General features: G+C 40.3%; 1 protein-coding gene across 1 annotated transcript; it reads right to left on the bottom strand.

The window, feature by feature from the left end:
• Positions 1-4,606: 4,606 nt before the first annotated feature.
• atp1b1b (ATPase Na+/K+ transporting subunit beta 1b) lies at positions 4,607-9,683 on the bottom strand. Its single transcript, XM_008429936.2, has 6 exons — positions 9,490-9,683; positions 8,057-8,185; positions 6,761-6,916; positions 6,486-6,670; positions 6,122-6,205; positions 4,607-6,033 (listed from the first exon to the last, which is right to left on the bottom strand). Exons 1-6 carry the CDS (start codon positions 9,578-9,580, stop codon positions 5,776-5,778), a joined length of 903 nt encoding a protein of 300 aa, XP_008428158.1. The 5' UTR covers positions 9,581-9,683; the 3' UTR covers positions 4,607-5,775.
• Positions 9,684-16,924: the final 7,241 nt, after the last annotated feature.

The raw sequence follows: 16,924 nt of genomic DNA, 5'->3' as shown, positions 1-16,924 counted from the left end.
ATTGCTGCAGAATGTGGTCTGGTATTATCTTGTTGAAAAATGCAGGGTCTTCCCTGAAAGAGATGTCTAGATGGGAACATATGTTGTTCTAGAACCTGAACATAGTTCTCTGCATTAATGGTGCCTTTCCAGACATGCAAGCTGCCCAGGCCACAAGCACTCATGCAACCTACTTTGAGTAGCTCAAACATGGACCGGATGTGCGGTTTTATTCTGAAAGCAGCACGTAACGTTATACCGGGCCAATTTAGCTACATGGGAAATATTTTCCGGTTGTTTAGAAGCACATTTCTGGCTGCAAAGTAAAGTAATTCTGATCTTTCATCTTTACCTGGGGAAGGTAATCCTAATGAATCCAGTTTGTTTCGTAAAACGGTTGAAATAAGTCCACACAGCCCAGGACTGAAGGAGCTCCGATCGCCCTGCTGCCACATAGAAGATGGCGGACGCTTTTACGTACGACTCAGCGCTCCATGAGGCATCTAGTATTGATGTCTATGGGTCTTGTCGCCACGCTATGGCCTACAAATCCGTCCTTCGAAGGATGCAGACCCTGAATTCGGACACAGCTAATGTATATATTTCACACCAGAATGTAGGCTTTTATTGTGAAGGGGAGAAGGTGAGGTGTGATGACACCAACGGTTGTTATTCATTCCATTTTTGGTTTTTGTTGGAAGACATTGAGAATTAAACAAGACTCAAATCACTTTTTCGTCCTTTTCTGCTGACTTCCACAGCGGTCTCTTTCCAAATTGTACTAAATTCATCTCTTCTTCAAAGTTCTAAAAACAGTGAAATAATAAAGGGTTTCCTGCCAAAACAGAAAAACTAGTGGATGTTTTTCTTTTCAGTGGGTTGGAGTACTGCAATGCTGTCTAAAATGCAGCTGCCAGAGTCCTGATAGTCTGTGTTCATTCTGGCAGTTTGTTTCTAAATTAAAAAACACCAGCTGTTTCATTTTTCTTTTTAAACCAAAATAAAAAATTATTAAAAATGATGAGTATGTAACACAGTTGTGTTCATATTTCTATCTCAGGGATTTATTCTAGTTGGTCTCCAGAGTGAGATTAATTTTCTGAGAATGTAGGTCACCCCGAGCTCATCATCTCGCACATGTGCATTAATACCAGCCGGGTGGGATCGGCTGTGTGTACTAAACCCTTTGGCTGTTCCTGTATGTCAGTGAATACTTCAGTAGGATGGGAAAAGCTGATGATTGTTGTCGCACACTCAGCAGATCAAACAGGGAAGTCATAGTTAATTCCCAGACCTGCTGATGTGGTAACAAACTGCTGACAGTGGTGTTCCTCGCCAATTAACTTCATTACAGCCTGAGCTCTGTCAGTGTCGCCATGGGAACATCTTGTCCCGTCAAACACCTGCTGGCTAAAAGATGTTCCAGCGTTACTGAGATCTCAGTGAAGGATCCAGTTATAGGAGCAACATCACCTGATGGACTGATGGACAGACCAGTAGTAAACAGGAATAAAGTCACTCAGAAGTGGCCTATTCAAAGGCTGAACTGCATTAAGATGCCATGGAGAACCTTTGTTATGGGAATTTCATTTTTTCATTTGTCAAAGAATGAGAATCTGTTTCAATAATAAGAGAAAGATTAATCTTTGTCTTTAAGTTCAAATAAAGATATTTGAAAGCAAAAGCGTTCGAAGACCCGTCTCACTGAACGCAGTCATCACGTCATTATATAGTCACAGCAAGGAAAAGAATCTTATCTCTATTGCCAGATGGACCATGAACGCAATCCTTACCCCCACCTCATGAAGTATTCCTCATCTCTTGGAGGGGATGATTTTATGGCAGGGAAGAGAGCTGATAAGGATTTCAGGAGAATCTCCCAATTCTTCTTTGTCAGTTACTCATGTGTGCAGGGTCAAACAAGGGTACAAACTACATTCCACACATGTCAGTCCTTTAAGACAATTGCCAGGTTAAGCATTTTACGCAAGATGTCTTCAGGTCTCTTATACTATCACAGCTGTGGAAACATCTAAATATTATCTGGAAACTTCTTTAATGGAAAACACATCTTGCAGAAATACAAACCACAGCAAATATAATCAGTAAATAAATGGTAAAAAAAAAAAAAAAGTATCATCAGTTCCATCAAAGATGAAATAAGGCAGAAAACGAAATTTTCTATTACACCTCAAACTGATGCAGGTTGAAAAATTCTGAACAAAAAATAAAAAAAATAAATATTTCCTTCAATATGACGGAAAATTAAACAGCATAGTGCCACCTGGTGGTAGACAGAGAAAGCTGGCAGTGGCTTCCTGCAAATTCGTGAGGAGGCTGCTGGTTGGTCATCACAGCAGAAAGATCTACTGAGGACTAAAGATGGTTGTCATGAAGGGGTTGAATACATTCAATTGGAGACTAGGTTGTTTAATTTGGATGAACCAGCTCTAATATGAAGATGTCAAAAATGTAATAGTTGGATTTTTTTTAGCTGCTATTTTTTATATTTGGTAATTAGTTTGTCCTGCTGTCTGGTCCATGGTTCTGTATGAACTGACAAAATCCCAGGAAACTCAAGCAGATCCAACTAGAAACCCGCTGGTGTGACCTCTGTGTAGTGAAGGTCGGTGCTCCACCGCGTCACAGTGGACAGTGGATCCTCACACCCAGAAATCCAAACAGCTTCCTTCATCGCCTCTCACTGCACAGGGGAACTGCTACACTTTCTGCATGATGAGAAGGACTAAGGTTGGTCTTAAAATTATTGAGCGAAGAGCAGTGGAAATTAACCCCTGCCTGGGGGCAGAGAGGCAGGAAGAATGTGATGCATTAAGCAGCTGCCGGCTCTGCAGGCTTTTGCCTCGGGGGTAAGGTGAAACCCTGAAACAGCATCCCTGGTGTTAGCTGGCCTGCAGCAGCTCCCTCCTATAATTACAGAGACAGGCATCTGCAACTGAATCCCACAACCTCCACCTGCCTGCACAGCCACCGCAGGATTACTTCACAGTTACAGAAATCCTAGAGTCACTTGAGACAACACGATCCCCCTCCCTCTCAGGTCTATGAAGTTCATTCATGTCTGAGGTGGGATGAGAAAAGGAGGATCAAATCTTCCGCAGAGGGAGAAAACAGGCCCAACATGTCTTCAGGAGATTTTTAAAAGCATTTTGATCGTCATATTTCATCTTTGTTTTTAACCAACTGAGAAGAGGCAGAAATTCTCTCTTCTCCTGCCTGACATTAGCTACAAAGTGGCTTAGAAAACCCAAAGTCAGACAGTTTAAAGGGAAATTTCGCCACTATTCTGGCATTTAGAAAAAATGGTCAAAATAATAAGATTGGTAACCCAAATGACACAAAACAGAAAATATTTAGTCATATTTAATCTCAGACATTGTGGCAATGTCTTTTTGATAAGGTTTTGTTGATCAGCTCCTTGTTGATAAAGGAGCTGATCTTGAAATGATCAGCTCCTTTCCTACAGGTAGTTTGGGTTCACATTGAAGAACTCCAAATAATGTAAACTTACTGAACTGATAAAAGAATTATTAGATGAAGGAAATATCAGATCTAAAACAAGTTTTTAGGTCTAACAAGGATTTCCAGTGAGAGTTAGCTTTTTTTCCCAGAATGAGCACCAGCACCATGTCCAGCAAAGATAACACTCTTTAAGTAGAAACCATTCCACATCCCTTTGGGTGTTTATTGTAGTGGACAACCCAACAACGGGTCAAATGCTTGATTCCTTTAAAGAGCTCGTTAAGCCTTTCCAGGAACAGGAAGTTCTCTTCCCCCCTTTTGCAATACCAATGCTTCTTTGTCCTATGAATACTCTACATGAGTATTCATAGGACAAATCAATGTCTTCCATTCATTGATTCATTCCATCAATGAATGGAAGACATTCATTGATGGAATGTCTTCCATTCCATCAATGAATGGAAGACATGGAGCTTGTACTGCATTAATAGTGTTAAGGAAAAAATACATAAAATTATGTGATGTTTCACCATAATACACTTGACCGTTTTCTTTCCAAGACAACATAATTACAGGAGCCAGTTCTGTGACTAGCAGTGTGTACTCCAATTTTCCAGACCAAGTGAGTTCTTATGTTTTGTTTCTTACCGTCAACTCTTCAACTTTATTTCAACATAGAAAGCACTCCTGGCTCGTCACTTTTTTTTGTGTATGTTTCATCTTAAACCCAGAATCAGGTGAGCAAAGATGTCTGCCAACAATGGGACCAGTTCTGGTTTTGCTGGCGGTTTCTTCCTGTGAAAGGCGAGTCTTCCCATCTAACGTCACCACATTTATGTTCAGTATGAGATTCCTTCAGAAGTTAGTCTTGATGCAGCTGACTGGGTTTCCTCAGGAAACTTCCTAGATGGAATAATAAATTTAACTGTTGCTGTAGAGTTTGGATTGAGCGTTGGTACATTTCTACATAAAAATTGACCCTCTTTGTTTTTAAAGAGCTTGGAGAAACTGAATTGAATTGTGAATTTACCTTGGCTGCTTAGTAGGAGGCTATATCAAATGAAGTGGACCTGATCAATGAGTGAGCAGCAAAGCTCCAGCAATACATGGAAGACTTTGACAGACATCAAATGAAGCACAGGACAAAGGTTCACTATACTTTATTTGTTTTAATCTCTGATTAAATAAAGGTGGGTGAACTGATGAAAGGCTTGCTAAACATCAGGTTGAGCATTTTACATCAACATGAGATCCTATGGAGTATTTAGGGTACCAGCATTAGGCAGAGTTAGTTAGCTTTATCTGAAATAAATGGAGTTCTACCTGCGACTAGTTTAGTCTACTTCCAACTACATTCATGACCAGAAGTTAACCATTGAAAGGTTGCAAGGCAAGACATGGACTTTAGCACTTAACATGATGACCTTCTAGAAAGGAGTACAGCATTGCTTCTCCAACTCACTTTGGTATTGCCTTTATACATTTAAAAGATTCTGCAAAGAAACAAAAATGTACATCTGCATAAATATAAAAATTTTTCCACCATGTTTAAATGACTCACATTCAGAGTTGCATCACAATGCTGTTTGAAATCCAGCAGAACAAAAAAAACAACAAAAAAGAAATGTTAAAAACAAGTCAGCACCATTGCCCCATCAGCAGGCTAAAGTGTCTAACAGGCTGGACACAAGTCTACATTCAAGGCAAACAAAAAAAAGAGAAAAGGCTTGAACCCCAGCAGTAAAACCCACAAGAGGAAAAATAGAATAAAGTATCTCATAATCAGCAGTAAAAGACACAAAGGGGAAAAGGTTCCCTGGACCGTAGCTTTCCTTACATAGATCAGAAGAGTGAACTACCTGTTTGAAATCATGGTGTTAATGGAAGTGTGCTTTGGTTTCAGGCACACCAAGAACTGCTAAAGCTTGCAGATGCATGGGGGGAAAGTGCATTTTAGAGGGACCAGATTCACCAAGTCCTGCTCTCTCCAAAACCACCACAAGGCAATAATATGTAGAGGGGACAGACATGATGAATTACACTCTTCAGTGATGTCCCATGGCTTGTGGGAAACTCATTTACATTTGAATAACTAGATGTTTATTGGCCCTATTGCTAATTTCATCTCTAAATTTAAGTCTAAAGGCTAGAAAGAGGTGCAGAAGCTAGTAATGAAGGCTGATTACCACAACGCCCCAACAAGCATTTCCTTTCATCGGTTTAAGACTAGTGAGGGTTGACTCATCCCTTTGTGTGTGCCATACCGTTTAAAGGGACGTGTGGGGAGAGATGGGGATGCTATATTCCGGACGGTCATGAGTTAACCTGGATCTTGATGTCAAAGCGTCCCTGGTAGCGGTCCTTCTCGTTGTAGTAGATGTTTTCTCCGAACACTTTGCACTCGATGCGCAGTTCAGTGTTCCGGGTCAGGTTGGTGAACTGCAGCGCTACCAGTGGCTGGAGGTATTGGGGTTGATGCCGCTTGCCGTAGTAGGGGTAATACTGCAGAGGGAAGCCTTCGCCTATTCCGTAATATTTGATCTCCCCGATTTTATCAGCATCCTCCTCTCTCTGGGATGTAGGAAAAAAATAAATGCATTGATTTGGAGAAAAAAAAGGGTGTTTATAAGAAAGAAAAAAGTTAAAAAGGATTTGATACCTTGTTAGTGCAGTAGAGAGGGATGACATTGGCCTGGACTTTGGGTTTTGCCTCTTCAGGAATGCTGTCATTGTTGCCGGGAGGCTAAAGAAGACAAATGATAGATGTCATAAAATGAAAGAAGCAAAGAAGGCAGGACAGAAGGTGGAGTGTTTGGACTTGTGGGAGAAAGTTACAATTAAGAAAGAACTTGAACAACTGAAGAAGGAAAGATAAAGGAAGAATGAAAAGAAAAAGAAGTAGGAGATTAAAGGAAAATGGCAGCAAAGATAAGGTAGAAAGGAGATGACCAAGGAAGATATGAAGGACCCAGAAGGAAATGTAGAAGTGGGACATCAAACATAGAAGTAGTGAGTAGTAGTACCCTGGGACGAAAATTGACAATCCGGTTGAGCTTCACAATCAGGCATGGCTTGCCATCCTTGAAACCAAAATCATTGTCTTCAAGGCCGGAGCAAGAACCCAGCAGAGTCCTGGGGAACCTGCAAGCCTTAACGCCACCCATGTCGCTCTCCAAGTCACCTCTATGCTTGTAGTCTGTGGGTTGTTCTGAAAGGGCCAGTGGAAGGGGACATAGAAGCCGTTTTAATTTTCTGCCTGCTTCTCAAACATCCCTTCAAAGAATAAAAGGAAGCCTACCTCCGCAATCCTCAAACAACATGTTGTTGCTCTGAATGTTGTCATCATATTTTTTCATGAAGTCCCTCAGAGCTTTGACGTAAGGCAGGTAGGTCTCAGACTCCCTCACGCTGAAGAACACCTCAGCTTTGTCAGAACGTGGGGTGTGTGAAAGGCCTGCAGGGGGCACCAAAGAAGCAGAGTTATTAATGACAGCACTTCCCACAGACCAGGATTCAGCAGAAGACCAGGACCTTCAAATCTGTCCGAAACTAAACAAAATTCTGTTAGATAAGCAAACAGCCCATACAACTTCAACACTCTTTGTTGCTGAAGTTGTTACAGTTGGGGGGGAACTCTTTGAGGATCTGTATTCTCAGAGAGAATACAGTATAGATTGGAGTTACATCTCCTGGTCAGTAGGTGGCAGTATGTTGCGTCAAATGAAGTGGCTGAGAGGAACATGTATGAGAACCAACAAACATCCTGTTTAGTTCCAGGTTTTAAGTGATGGATGTGAACAATTCCATGTCTGAAGTGATAAAAAAGTGAGCTGCCAACTTCAGCAGATAACAGGAAACTGAACAGAGTAGTTCAGTTTTAATCTTTTATGCATTCAACATTTTATGCCATGCAACATTGTGGATATAGAAATCTGAGCTAAAGCAATTAGCACTAGCTGTGCTAAGTGCTAATATAGGACACTAAAAGAAAGCTTACAAATTGATTTAAATCTTTTTTCACACCTATGATAAAAGGAAAAATACCAGTCTCAATTCCCAGACACTGTAGGAACCCATCAAAAACCTGATCACCCCAAATCTCAACACAAAGAGGTATACTTTCTCTTTGAACAGCAGCTGACTGCCACTTGGCCTCCAATTGGCCCAGCTACCCTCAGGTGCGTCAACCTGCTTTGGCAAACACACTGCAGAGTGTGGCCTCTGGGAAGGCTGCGATGGGACGAAGGGTACCAAACAAAACAACATGCATCAATGCCGATTATGGTCAGAAGGAGCTCAGGTCCATAAATGTTAGACAGACAGAGGCTTCATTGGCCAGATTAACACTAGTTTCCTCAAAAGATTATTTTCTCCATGCATTATTTTCCTAAAACTTTTCATGTCAGCAGGATTAATAAAAGCTACATTTTCTGATCCACCGAGTAAGCTCCACATCAATATAAAATTTCAAAAACTCAGCTGGAAATGGAGCCAGTTGATCCTTCCATAAGGCTATAATTTTACATTAAATCAGCAAACATCCCAGACACCATTTTCTTACAGATTAGACAGAATATGGGTGGCCGGCTCTTACCAGGGGGTGCAACTCTGTCCTGCCAGGTGGGCTTGTACTCACTCAAGGTCATCAACATGGCCTGGATGGTGCCAACAAAGACCCCTGCCAGGAGGCCGTAGAAAATGACATAGAAGAGTGCAATTTTTACTGCAGGAGAGAAAAACAAAGGAGCTTAGAGTCACGTTTTAGAGAGAAACACAAGAGGAGTGTGATTCCTCACCAACACATCTGTTCTGCAGAGGAAAGCACTCTGAAAATACCCTATTCTGAGCCTACTTTATGAAGGGACATGCACGTGGGAACATGACTGCAAAAAAGTTGCAAATGAGAAATAAAGGAGCATGTGGTGGTCAACTGAGAATTCATGCAGAGTGACATCACTGCAGCACTTTAATGATCTGCAAGAGAACATGAAGCTGTGGCAGCCAATCAGCAGCCTCAAGCTCTTTTTGCAGCATGAAGGGAAGGTCATCAGGTCACGGCGGAACATTACTTCTAACAGTGACCAGCAGACATTTGTGCTTTCTGATCTTGACTGTTTTTGCATAATTCTGCCAGTACTAATGGTGAAAATTGTAGTTAAAACTTAAAGCTAATGAGAGCATCTCATAATATTTGGGGGAAACTTCTCATTTATGTGCAGCACAACATAAATGGGACCAAAGAAGGTAACCTTCAATCCACAGCACTGCGCATGTCAGGTTTCTCTCATGCATCAGCACTTTCAGGTGTCCTCAGGAGGACAAATGACCTCTCCCCTCCCAGAGGATGGAAGCGGGATGCAAATGATGCGGACCCTAGCTGGGGCTCGTGCAGAGAGCCTCCCTGCTCCCAGTCATGTTAGCCAGGTGTTCCCATTTGTCCCCGGCGTGACATTAAGAAGCGGCTACCGCATGCGCAGTGGCGACGATAGGGGAAAGTAGAGCAGAGAGGTAATCAGTCATATTGTTGTGTCCCGGTGACACCTGATCAGGGGAATGGACGTCGATAGAGATCCATAAACCGACTTTTCGCTTCAGTTCCGTCCAGGCACCGTCACCTTGAGTCACCTTGGACTCTGATGCAGTTTTAACCCTTAGACATCTCATTCCAGGGCAGTATTAAAAACGTAAAAGTTGACGTTTCCCCAATAACCAACTCTGTGCCCACTGTCTCAGCAGCCCGCAGTGCCAGAGCTCCCTGCCTGTACAATAAGGAGGAACAAACGTGTCTTAACCAACAAGATGCGTTCCATACATTTTTATAATAAAAATAAAATATTTAGAACTAGCGGAGAACTTCAGAAATAAGTTATGCAGAGAGAGAACAGGGGAACGTCGTCAAACTTCTCATCAATTATGTTTGTTCTAGAAAACAGCAGATCAAACAGGTGGCGGCACAGCGCGGCACGCGCTCACATTCAGCCTGATGATGGGAGAAGAGAAAAGCGGCCATTCAGCACAAATACTCACACCAGCTTCCCCCGGTTCGCCCCAGCAGTTCCCCCCTCTCTGAATTCCACAGGAACTCCTTCCAGCCGCCGTCATCTTTATTGGAGGGCATTTTGCTTGCTTTTATTTTCTTGTATTACTCGTTCCCCGGCGGACTCCCTCCGTCTGCCACCCAACCTCAGAGTAGTGGGAGAGGTACCAAGGTTACCGCTGAGCTCCCATATATAAACCCGACGCTTCTTGACTCCGCCCGAAAACTTCGGACAACTTACCTAGTGGTGCTGATTGAGCGCAAGGGGCCAATTACGGACCGGAGACGCAGTGCGTCGATCTGACGTCAGGACCATGGACAAAAACTATTATAGAAGTATACAATAATAATAATAATAATAATAATAATAATAATAATAATAATAATAATAATAATAATAATAATAATAATAATAATATAGACATATGTGCTTGGTGACAAAAAGTGACATTATAGTGTGTTAGACCTTACATTAAACTAGACTTTAAACTTTGATATAAAGTATCTCTAGTTTGTAGAGTAAGAGATCTTCCTGTTCAGGTTAAATCAATTCATGTCAACTGTTATGTGGCACACAAAGCCAGATTACAGTCCTCAAACCTACAATTGCGTGTGATGGTGGTTCCTCTAAAACAATAATTACTGAGCAAACAATGTGTTCATCTGATCCCCGTCATGAAGTGAAAAGTTTTTTTCAGCTTGTGCTTGTGTTTCTCTCCTTTTTATTTTTTATCTGTATGGTTGGTGTCCATAGCTGTGCCTGTATGGAAACCTTCTAATCAGATATCCCCTACTACTTTCCAACCACAGGTATAATAATAATAACCAAAGTACTGTCATCTATAGTGACAGCTTAAAATGAACTACATAGTCTGGGTTAAATTTGAGAGCAACTTAAGTTGTCTTGGTTAGAGAACCCAACCGTCATGTGCCCACTATTAACATACTCACATTCAATGAAAAAGGCACAAGCCATTGAGTGTAAAACTAATTATTCAGACCACAAACTGCTGAGCAGTGTGTGGCCATGTGGGTGTCTTACGCTTATGCGTTTGTTTGGATGTAAACATGTGTGTGTAAGAGTGAATGGATTTCACACATGGTGGTTTTACCTTTAAATATCAGCTCAAGGGCAAGGAAAGTCAAATCTCTAATGTCCTTTCTTCCAACACGACTTTGACAGAACTAAAATCCAGTATTCTACTATATTATTTTTGCTAAATTTGAAATTTGAGAAATTTTGCTGAATTCAAAAGTTATTACTGTATATTTATACAGTTTGTATAAATATAGTAAGTTTGTGAAAAGGTCACTTTGATACTTTTATCTCTCCTTTTGATCTCTCCTCTAGGAAGTCAAAGCTGAACTTTCTAAACATATTCACAAGACGGTTTAGATTTACTAAATGCCACAATAATGAAAAAGAATTTTTTTTATGACTTTTTAGAATACTTAAATATTTACTCACTAAAGCTGGGTGGACAGCTTTAATGTGCATGGTGTTTATACTTTCAGAGTTCTGATTATGACTTCATCAGAAGTTGGGTCTAACTTCTGATTAGACCTAAGTCTAATCAGAAGTTAGAAGTTAGACCCAACATCCTTGGGTCTAACATTCTTAGACCAAGTTATTTAAATGACAGTCTGACTGTATGTGAAGTTCTGACTTCCACAGTATATGTAAACATCTTATTAATTTGTGTTTGAAAGACGTTCCATGATGGAATGGAGATGCTTCCTCACCCTGCTTTCTATAATAGGCCATTATTACTGTCATTGACTCTGTGTTTAGTCTTTCCTTTTTCCCACAGCAGGTATCTTTTGACCTGAAGTTCTCATATTTGTTTTCTTCTTTCTGGCATACTTTCATTCCCAACATGTTGAGGCGGATACATTCTGAGTCTGGCTCTGCAGGAGGTCTCCTTCAGAAAAGTACCGTTCTTCATCTTAAATGTTGCTCTACTACAGTGAATTGGATTACATTCAACTGTGGACTAAGGTGGCACAATTAGTTGATTGTGAATATGATGTTTTTCTGGGTCTTTTGGAAAAATGTGTGGATTTGTTGTGCCTCCCAAGTGTAACACACAGAAAATTATTTTTCCTTTACACAATAAAATTTTTATTAATTACTTTGAAACTGATCCTACTACTACAAAGATAAATATATCTAAAATTAGCTAGCGTTTCAGTTGTACTAGGGCTACTTTCCACCATTTGTTGTTGTTGACAGAAGACAAGGTCAGATAATTCCTGGCAGCCATGCGGATCCAAACTGGACCATAATTTGCGCTGCTCCAATCCTTATTTCCTGTGTTTGATAAGAAGCTGTCACATGACTGTAACTGATTGCAACCCAGCATGGTGATGTCCTCATAATGATACGGCCCGGTGTCTGACAGGTACTACGCCCAGTCACAACTGCCAACTATTGTCAGTTTGTATACACTATAAACACTTGTGGTGTGGAATGATGTGAGGAGCAGGGAGAATCAAGGTGAAAGGGACTCATCCTGTTTTGGGCCTACGCCTTTTTCATGTGGAGGTGTCGCCCTGAAGGAAGACAGTTTATGCATAATATGGCAAACATCCTGCCTGAACTTGGTTACTTTTTTTCCAGGAAACAACTCAAAACTGGTTTTGAAACTCATTTCATAAAAATTCCAAGGTAAAAGTGAAAAAAATTCAGATTTAAGTAAGTTGGTAAAAACTGATTTTCTTAGTCTTGATTTGCTTCAGTTTAATGTTATTTAACCCTCCCTCGGTCCTAAAAGACGGGGTCCAACGGACCCCATGAACTTTTCACCCTGTGGAGTCTGGAGGGGTCACACTGACCCTGCATGTGCTTTTATGAGGGTTTTTTGTTTGTGATTTTTGGGAACTGACAGTCCGACGGGACCCTCTAACCATTATTGCTCAGTCCAATTCAATACATACAAAATCAAATCAGTGTCATACAATAAAACATGATTAAATTAGATAGTATTTGTAAATTCATATACATATGCATTAATAACTAGATAAGAAAAGCGGACAGAAAGAAATTAATATATATTATTATCAACACCCAGCTTTAGTGAGTAAACATATATTATTATCAACATATACCTTATTTTCCTGTTCATACTACAGAAAGTAGATATTTACTCCATAAACAGACACATAACCTTTCCTGCTTTGGGTCCGTTAGGATCAACCAAATGACTTCTGTTTGACAAATGTAAGGAGAATTAGAATAGGCCTTCGCAGCGCTTTCTTTGCTTGGGCCTAATAAGGGAGATAATTGTTTTATTGCTTTCTTTAAATTTAGAGACACAGTACAGTTATCATGCCTTTAAATGTTTGTCCTAAATATGTGTCATATGTGTTCTAAAACTTCCCCACAAAAGCTCTCTGTGTAAGAAAAGAAACCATTTTCAGATATTAGTCAGGATGTTGTGGGTCTGTACTGCTTACATATCAACAATCCTTCACTGACAGAGTCAACTACCAATTCACCTTAACAGGCCTTAAAGTTAAATACTATTATATACTGATTGGGACTCAATGTGAAACCAACAGTAAGTAGTGCTTAATTGTGAAGTAAAAGGCAATAAGTCTCCGTTTCTAGCATTTTTTTACGACAAATTTATAAAAGGTGGAGTGTGTGTTAGTGTTTAATAGTTTTACTGTCACTGTTATCACTCCCTGTTTCTGTGTTGCGGTTTTAGTGAAGTGACAGTTTGTTTAGGGTTAGGGCTCCATTCTGTTAGCAGCAGGATGCCCAGGACTCGGGTCAGCACATTTTAAAGGAAATTGTAAAATGAAATACTAAGTCCAGAGTTTGTAGGAAGATCATATTTCCAGCAGTCAGAGTGATTGTGTTGCTAAAAGTAGCTGAAGACATTCAAAGCACCTGACCTTGACTATTCACTGACGAACCTGAAAATGTCCTATGCAGTTGTTTACAGATTAAACACTCAGATGAAAATCATAATGTTTTTCCTAAAGGATATTTCTCTGCAAGTATTCTTCATGAAGTCTTATTACTTAACTTTTTATATTGTAGGTTTTCTAAGTCAAGCTTCTTCACTAAGTGTCGTTTTTTTGATTTGATAACAATAAAGAGGCGCTGGAATGAGGAAAATATTTCTATTTTCTACCCTGGTTGTGACATGTTTAAAGCCTCTTCATGAATGTTCCTGTCAACATATTCCAGGCCCATGCTCTCCCTGTTCTCCCTGTTTACCATGTGTTCCCTGTTCTCCCTGTTTTGGCGAAGGGTTGGTTCCGGTATCTCCGGTTCTCTCTTGCAGCCCCGAGACATGAATAATAAAAATCAGCTGACAAATGTTTTCTGGAGTTGTGAACATGGCAGTGAGAGAGAGAGTACCTGTATTCTTTTACATTTCCCCAGTTCATGCCAGTGTTCTAAATCCTAACCAATGTGTTAATACAGTGAGTACAAAGTATTACTTTGACAGGACTGGAAGTTGTTGCTTTTTTGGAACACAAAGGAGCTCAAACACTGCAGGGTTCTGTATGTCCTTCAACTGCAAAATAAACCCACATCAGTAGCTTCTCACCACCAAGCATTAGTTACTATAAATATTTCTACTGTGTGTGGTTTTTACAAAATCAAGATGTTTAGGCTGATGTGAAACAAAACGAAGTTATTCTAAAAACAACTGTTTCGCAAGCGGATTGCTGCTCTCATTAAAACACTCCAGAGCAGAAAAATGTCTAACGTTTATGTTAATCAAACAACTTATTGGCAAAATGGAGCATTTAACTAACATTTAGCTTATCAGAAAAGTACAATATTACTTTTCAGACCAATTAAAAAACATCTATTAAAATCTGAATCACAGCATTAATGTTATGGGAAATGAAGGTAATCAGCCTAGACCACTGTTACGCTTGTGTTGCTGGTGGAGTATTTTCTATCACACTTTTTCCTTCCACTCAACTTTCCATGAGCAATTTAGAGGTGAAAGTTATAAACTGCATTTGTTTGAGTTTGTAAACACTTTAATGGTTTAACAGATTGTAGCCATATGAATATTTCTCCTGGTGGAACACTGATATCCAACCCCTCTGGGCAAAACATGATGTCATGATGCAGTGAAGGTGGCAACTAGATATGCTGGCTAGCACTTCACTTGCTACCGTACTCCATTACGCTTATAGAAGCAGGGTGATTGGAATGTAGGAATTCTCACCAATTAAATAATAGAAAAGCATAAAGTCAGTTTATGATGATCAGGTAGTTTAAAACTCTGATTACATGCTAACGTACTGGAACTTTAAACGGGACTGAGGGCAAGCAGTGGCTGTGTGTTTATTGTTAATGGCTCATGTTCCAGTGTAACATACACTCTCCCTATTAAACTTTCATTGTTTTTCCTTGTGTCTCGGAGATCTGGACATGAGAAAACCCGACTGCTCAGTGTTCTGGTTCTATACAGATAACTCTTGAAAAGTTTTGCTCTGGTTACAAATTAATCCACACGTCGCTCATAGATAGCTACTGCTTACCATAGTGCAAAGTTTACCACATATGTTTCTAATAAACATATGTGACTTCCTGTACGATTATATAGGAAGTCAGATAATTGTGATAGTGGCACAAACATTAACACGCCTGTTGCTCAGCAACAGATAGTCACGCAATACCTCAATATGACATTTTACTCTAAAGAACTGCTTTTCACTGAGTCTGAAAAATATCCTGGCCAGCCCACATTCCACAGTAATGATGCCCCATGATCTGCAAAAGATGAATGTATTGATGACTTTAAAGTATTATCACCATAATGACTGTGCTTCTATGTTACACAAGTATAAACTGGAGTTAGTGTAACTTCAGGTGTGAAAACGTTTGCATTTTATAGTAAGTTGTAAATAAAAAAGAATCACCAATTTACTGTTTTCGGTTGAGATGGCCAATGTCCTAACCTTGACTTTCTCCTGTTGTTGGGAGTGTGCTAGGACTCTGGTCTTGCAGCTAGCACAGTGTGATGCCAGACCCCCGAGGCAGACCAGGTCTGGTACAGGATCTGTGTGGTCTGGTATTACTGTCTGCTGAAAGGCAGGACGAGAACTGATCCCAGGCTGAGACACAAAGGAAACACTGTGAGTCTGTTGAGCCGAGACGTCCTCTAAGAACAAGGTGAAAGCAACACCTGAGGACAGCCACTCTCTGTAAGAAAGGCTTAATTTCCTGATCATACCAATCACTTTATCCTAAATCTTTATCAGTTCTTACTTCCAGGATTTTTCGTGATTAATTTTGAGTTAAGAAGCACCAAAAGCAGAGTTAGAATTAACCCCTGGGTTCTGTTTGAGGGAGTTCCCTGTCTGAAGTTCAAAGCTGCTTTCCTGAACTTTCAAAATTTTCCTATAGCGGTGCAGGCTGTTCCAGAGTGAAGTAAGGTTGCTAATTTCATGTTGACCTCTTTCTTTTTCACATCCTCTACATACTAGTGGGTTTTGTTTTGGCCATTTTACAGCCTTTTGCTAAATTTGCTTCTGTTTCACAACCAAATTAATGTTTTGAAAATGGGAATGCTTTTTAAGGTGCAATGGACCCCCAGCTATATTCAAATTCTTCACATTGTTAATTGAAAATGTGCCTATTTGTGGATATTTTTGGTGGAACATATCCAAAATATTCCAAAGAAAATGCAGCTTGGGAAGCTGAAATACCTTGGCCCAATCCCAGTTGCTGGCATTTGGAAAGCAGCCAACCCAGGACTGGCATTCATTTTCCTTGCTGCTGATTGGCTGTATCCAGAAGAGCAGAGGTACAGAAGACAGTGAATGCTAGCTTAGAAGTGCCCAGATGGTTTCCATGTAATGCATATTAAAGTATATTTGTTTTTTAAACAAATAGGCAGTAATTAGCATTGGATTGCGGATTTTAGCTATCAGTGGTTGGTTAACCCCCTCAAAAACCTCAAATACCTCAAATACCGGAGGTCCACTGTAATCACCCTCTGAATTCATTTTTATACTTAATGTTCTTGTACTAGTCTATTAAAGTCGATGGTGTCAGATTTTTCAATCAGCTGTTTGACATTTAATATGGTTTTCTATAAAATATCCACTCTAGTTTTTGTGTCTCTTGATCCTGTTTCTGCTTTCTGAAGCATAAATGTGTATATGTGGATGCTATGTAGCAATTTTACACTCAAGCTACATTCAACGGAAATACAGAGTACTTAGCAATGTGGGGTAAGGTGCCCTGCCAAAAGGCACATTAGTGTATAATAGTGGAGAACCATGGAGAACCCATAACTTTCTGACTATTTCTGTTTTTATTTTCCTTTCTCCCATCCTATCCCACCGGTGCCTCCATACCTGTGGTCCATTTAGCTATCAAAGGCCCTCAAGCCCACCCATACCGGGCTAGGCAAAGATAAAGAGGTGTGGTCGACTGCTCCA

Source organism: Poecilia reticulata, linkage group LG2, assembly GCF_000633615.1.
Source record: "Poecilia reticulata strain Guanapo linkage group LG2, Guppy_female_1.0+MT, whole genome shotgun sequence".
In the NCBI taxonomy this organism is placed as follows: domain Eukaryota; kingdom Metazoa; phylum Chordata; class Actinopteri; order Cyprinodontiformes; family Poeciliidae; genus Poecilia; species Poecilia reticulata.
Note: the sequence above shows the minus strand (reverse complement) of the source record. Positions and strands in the feature narration are given on the sequence as shown.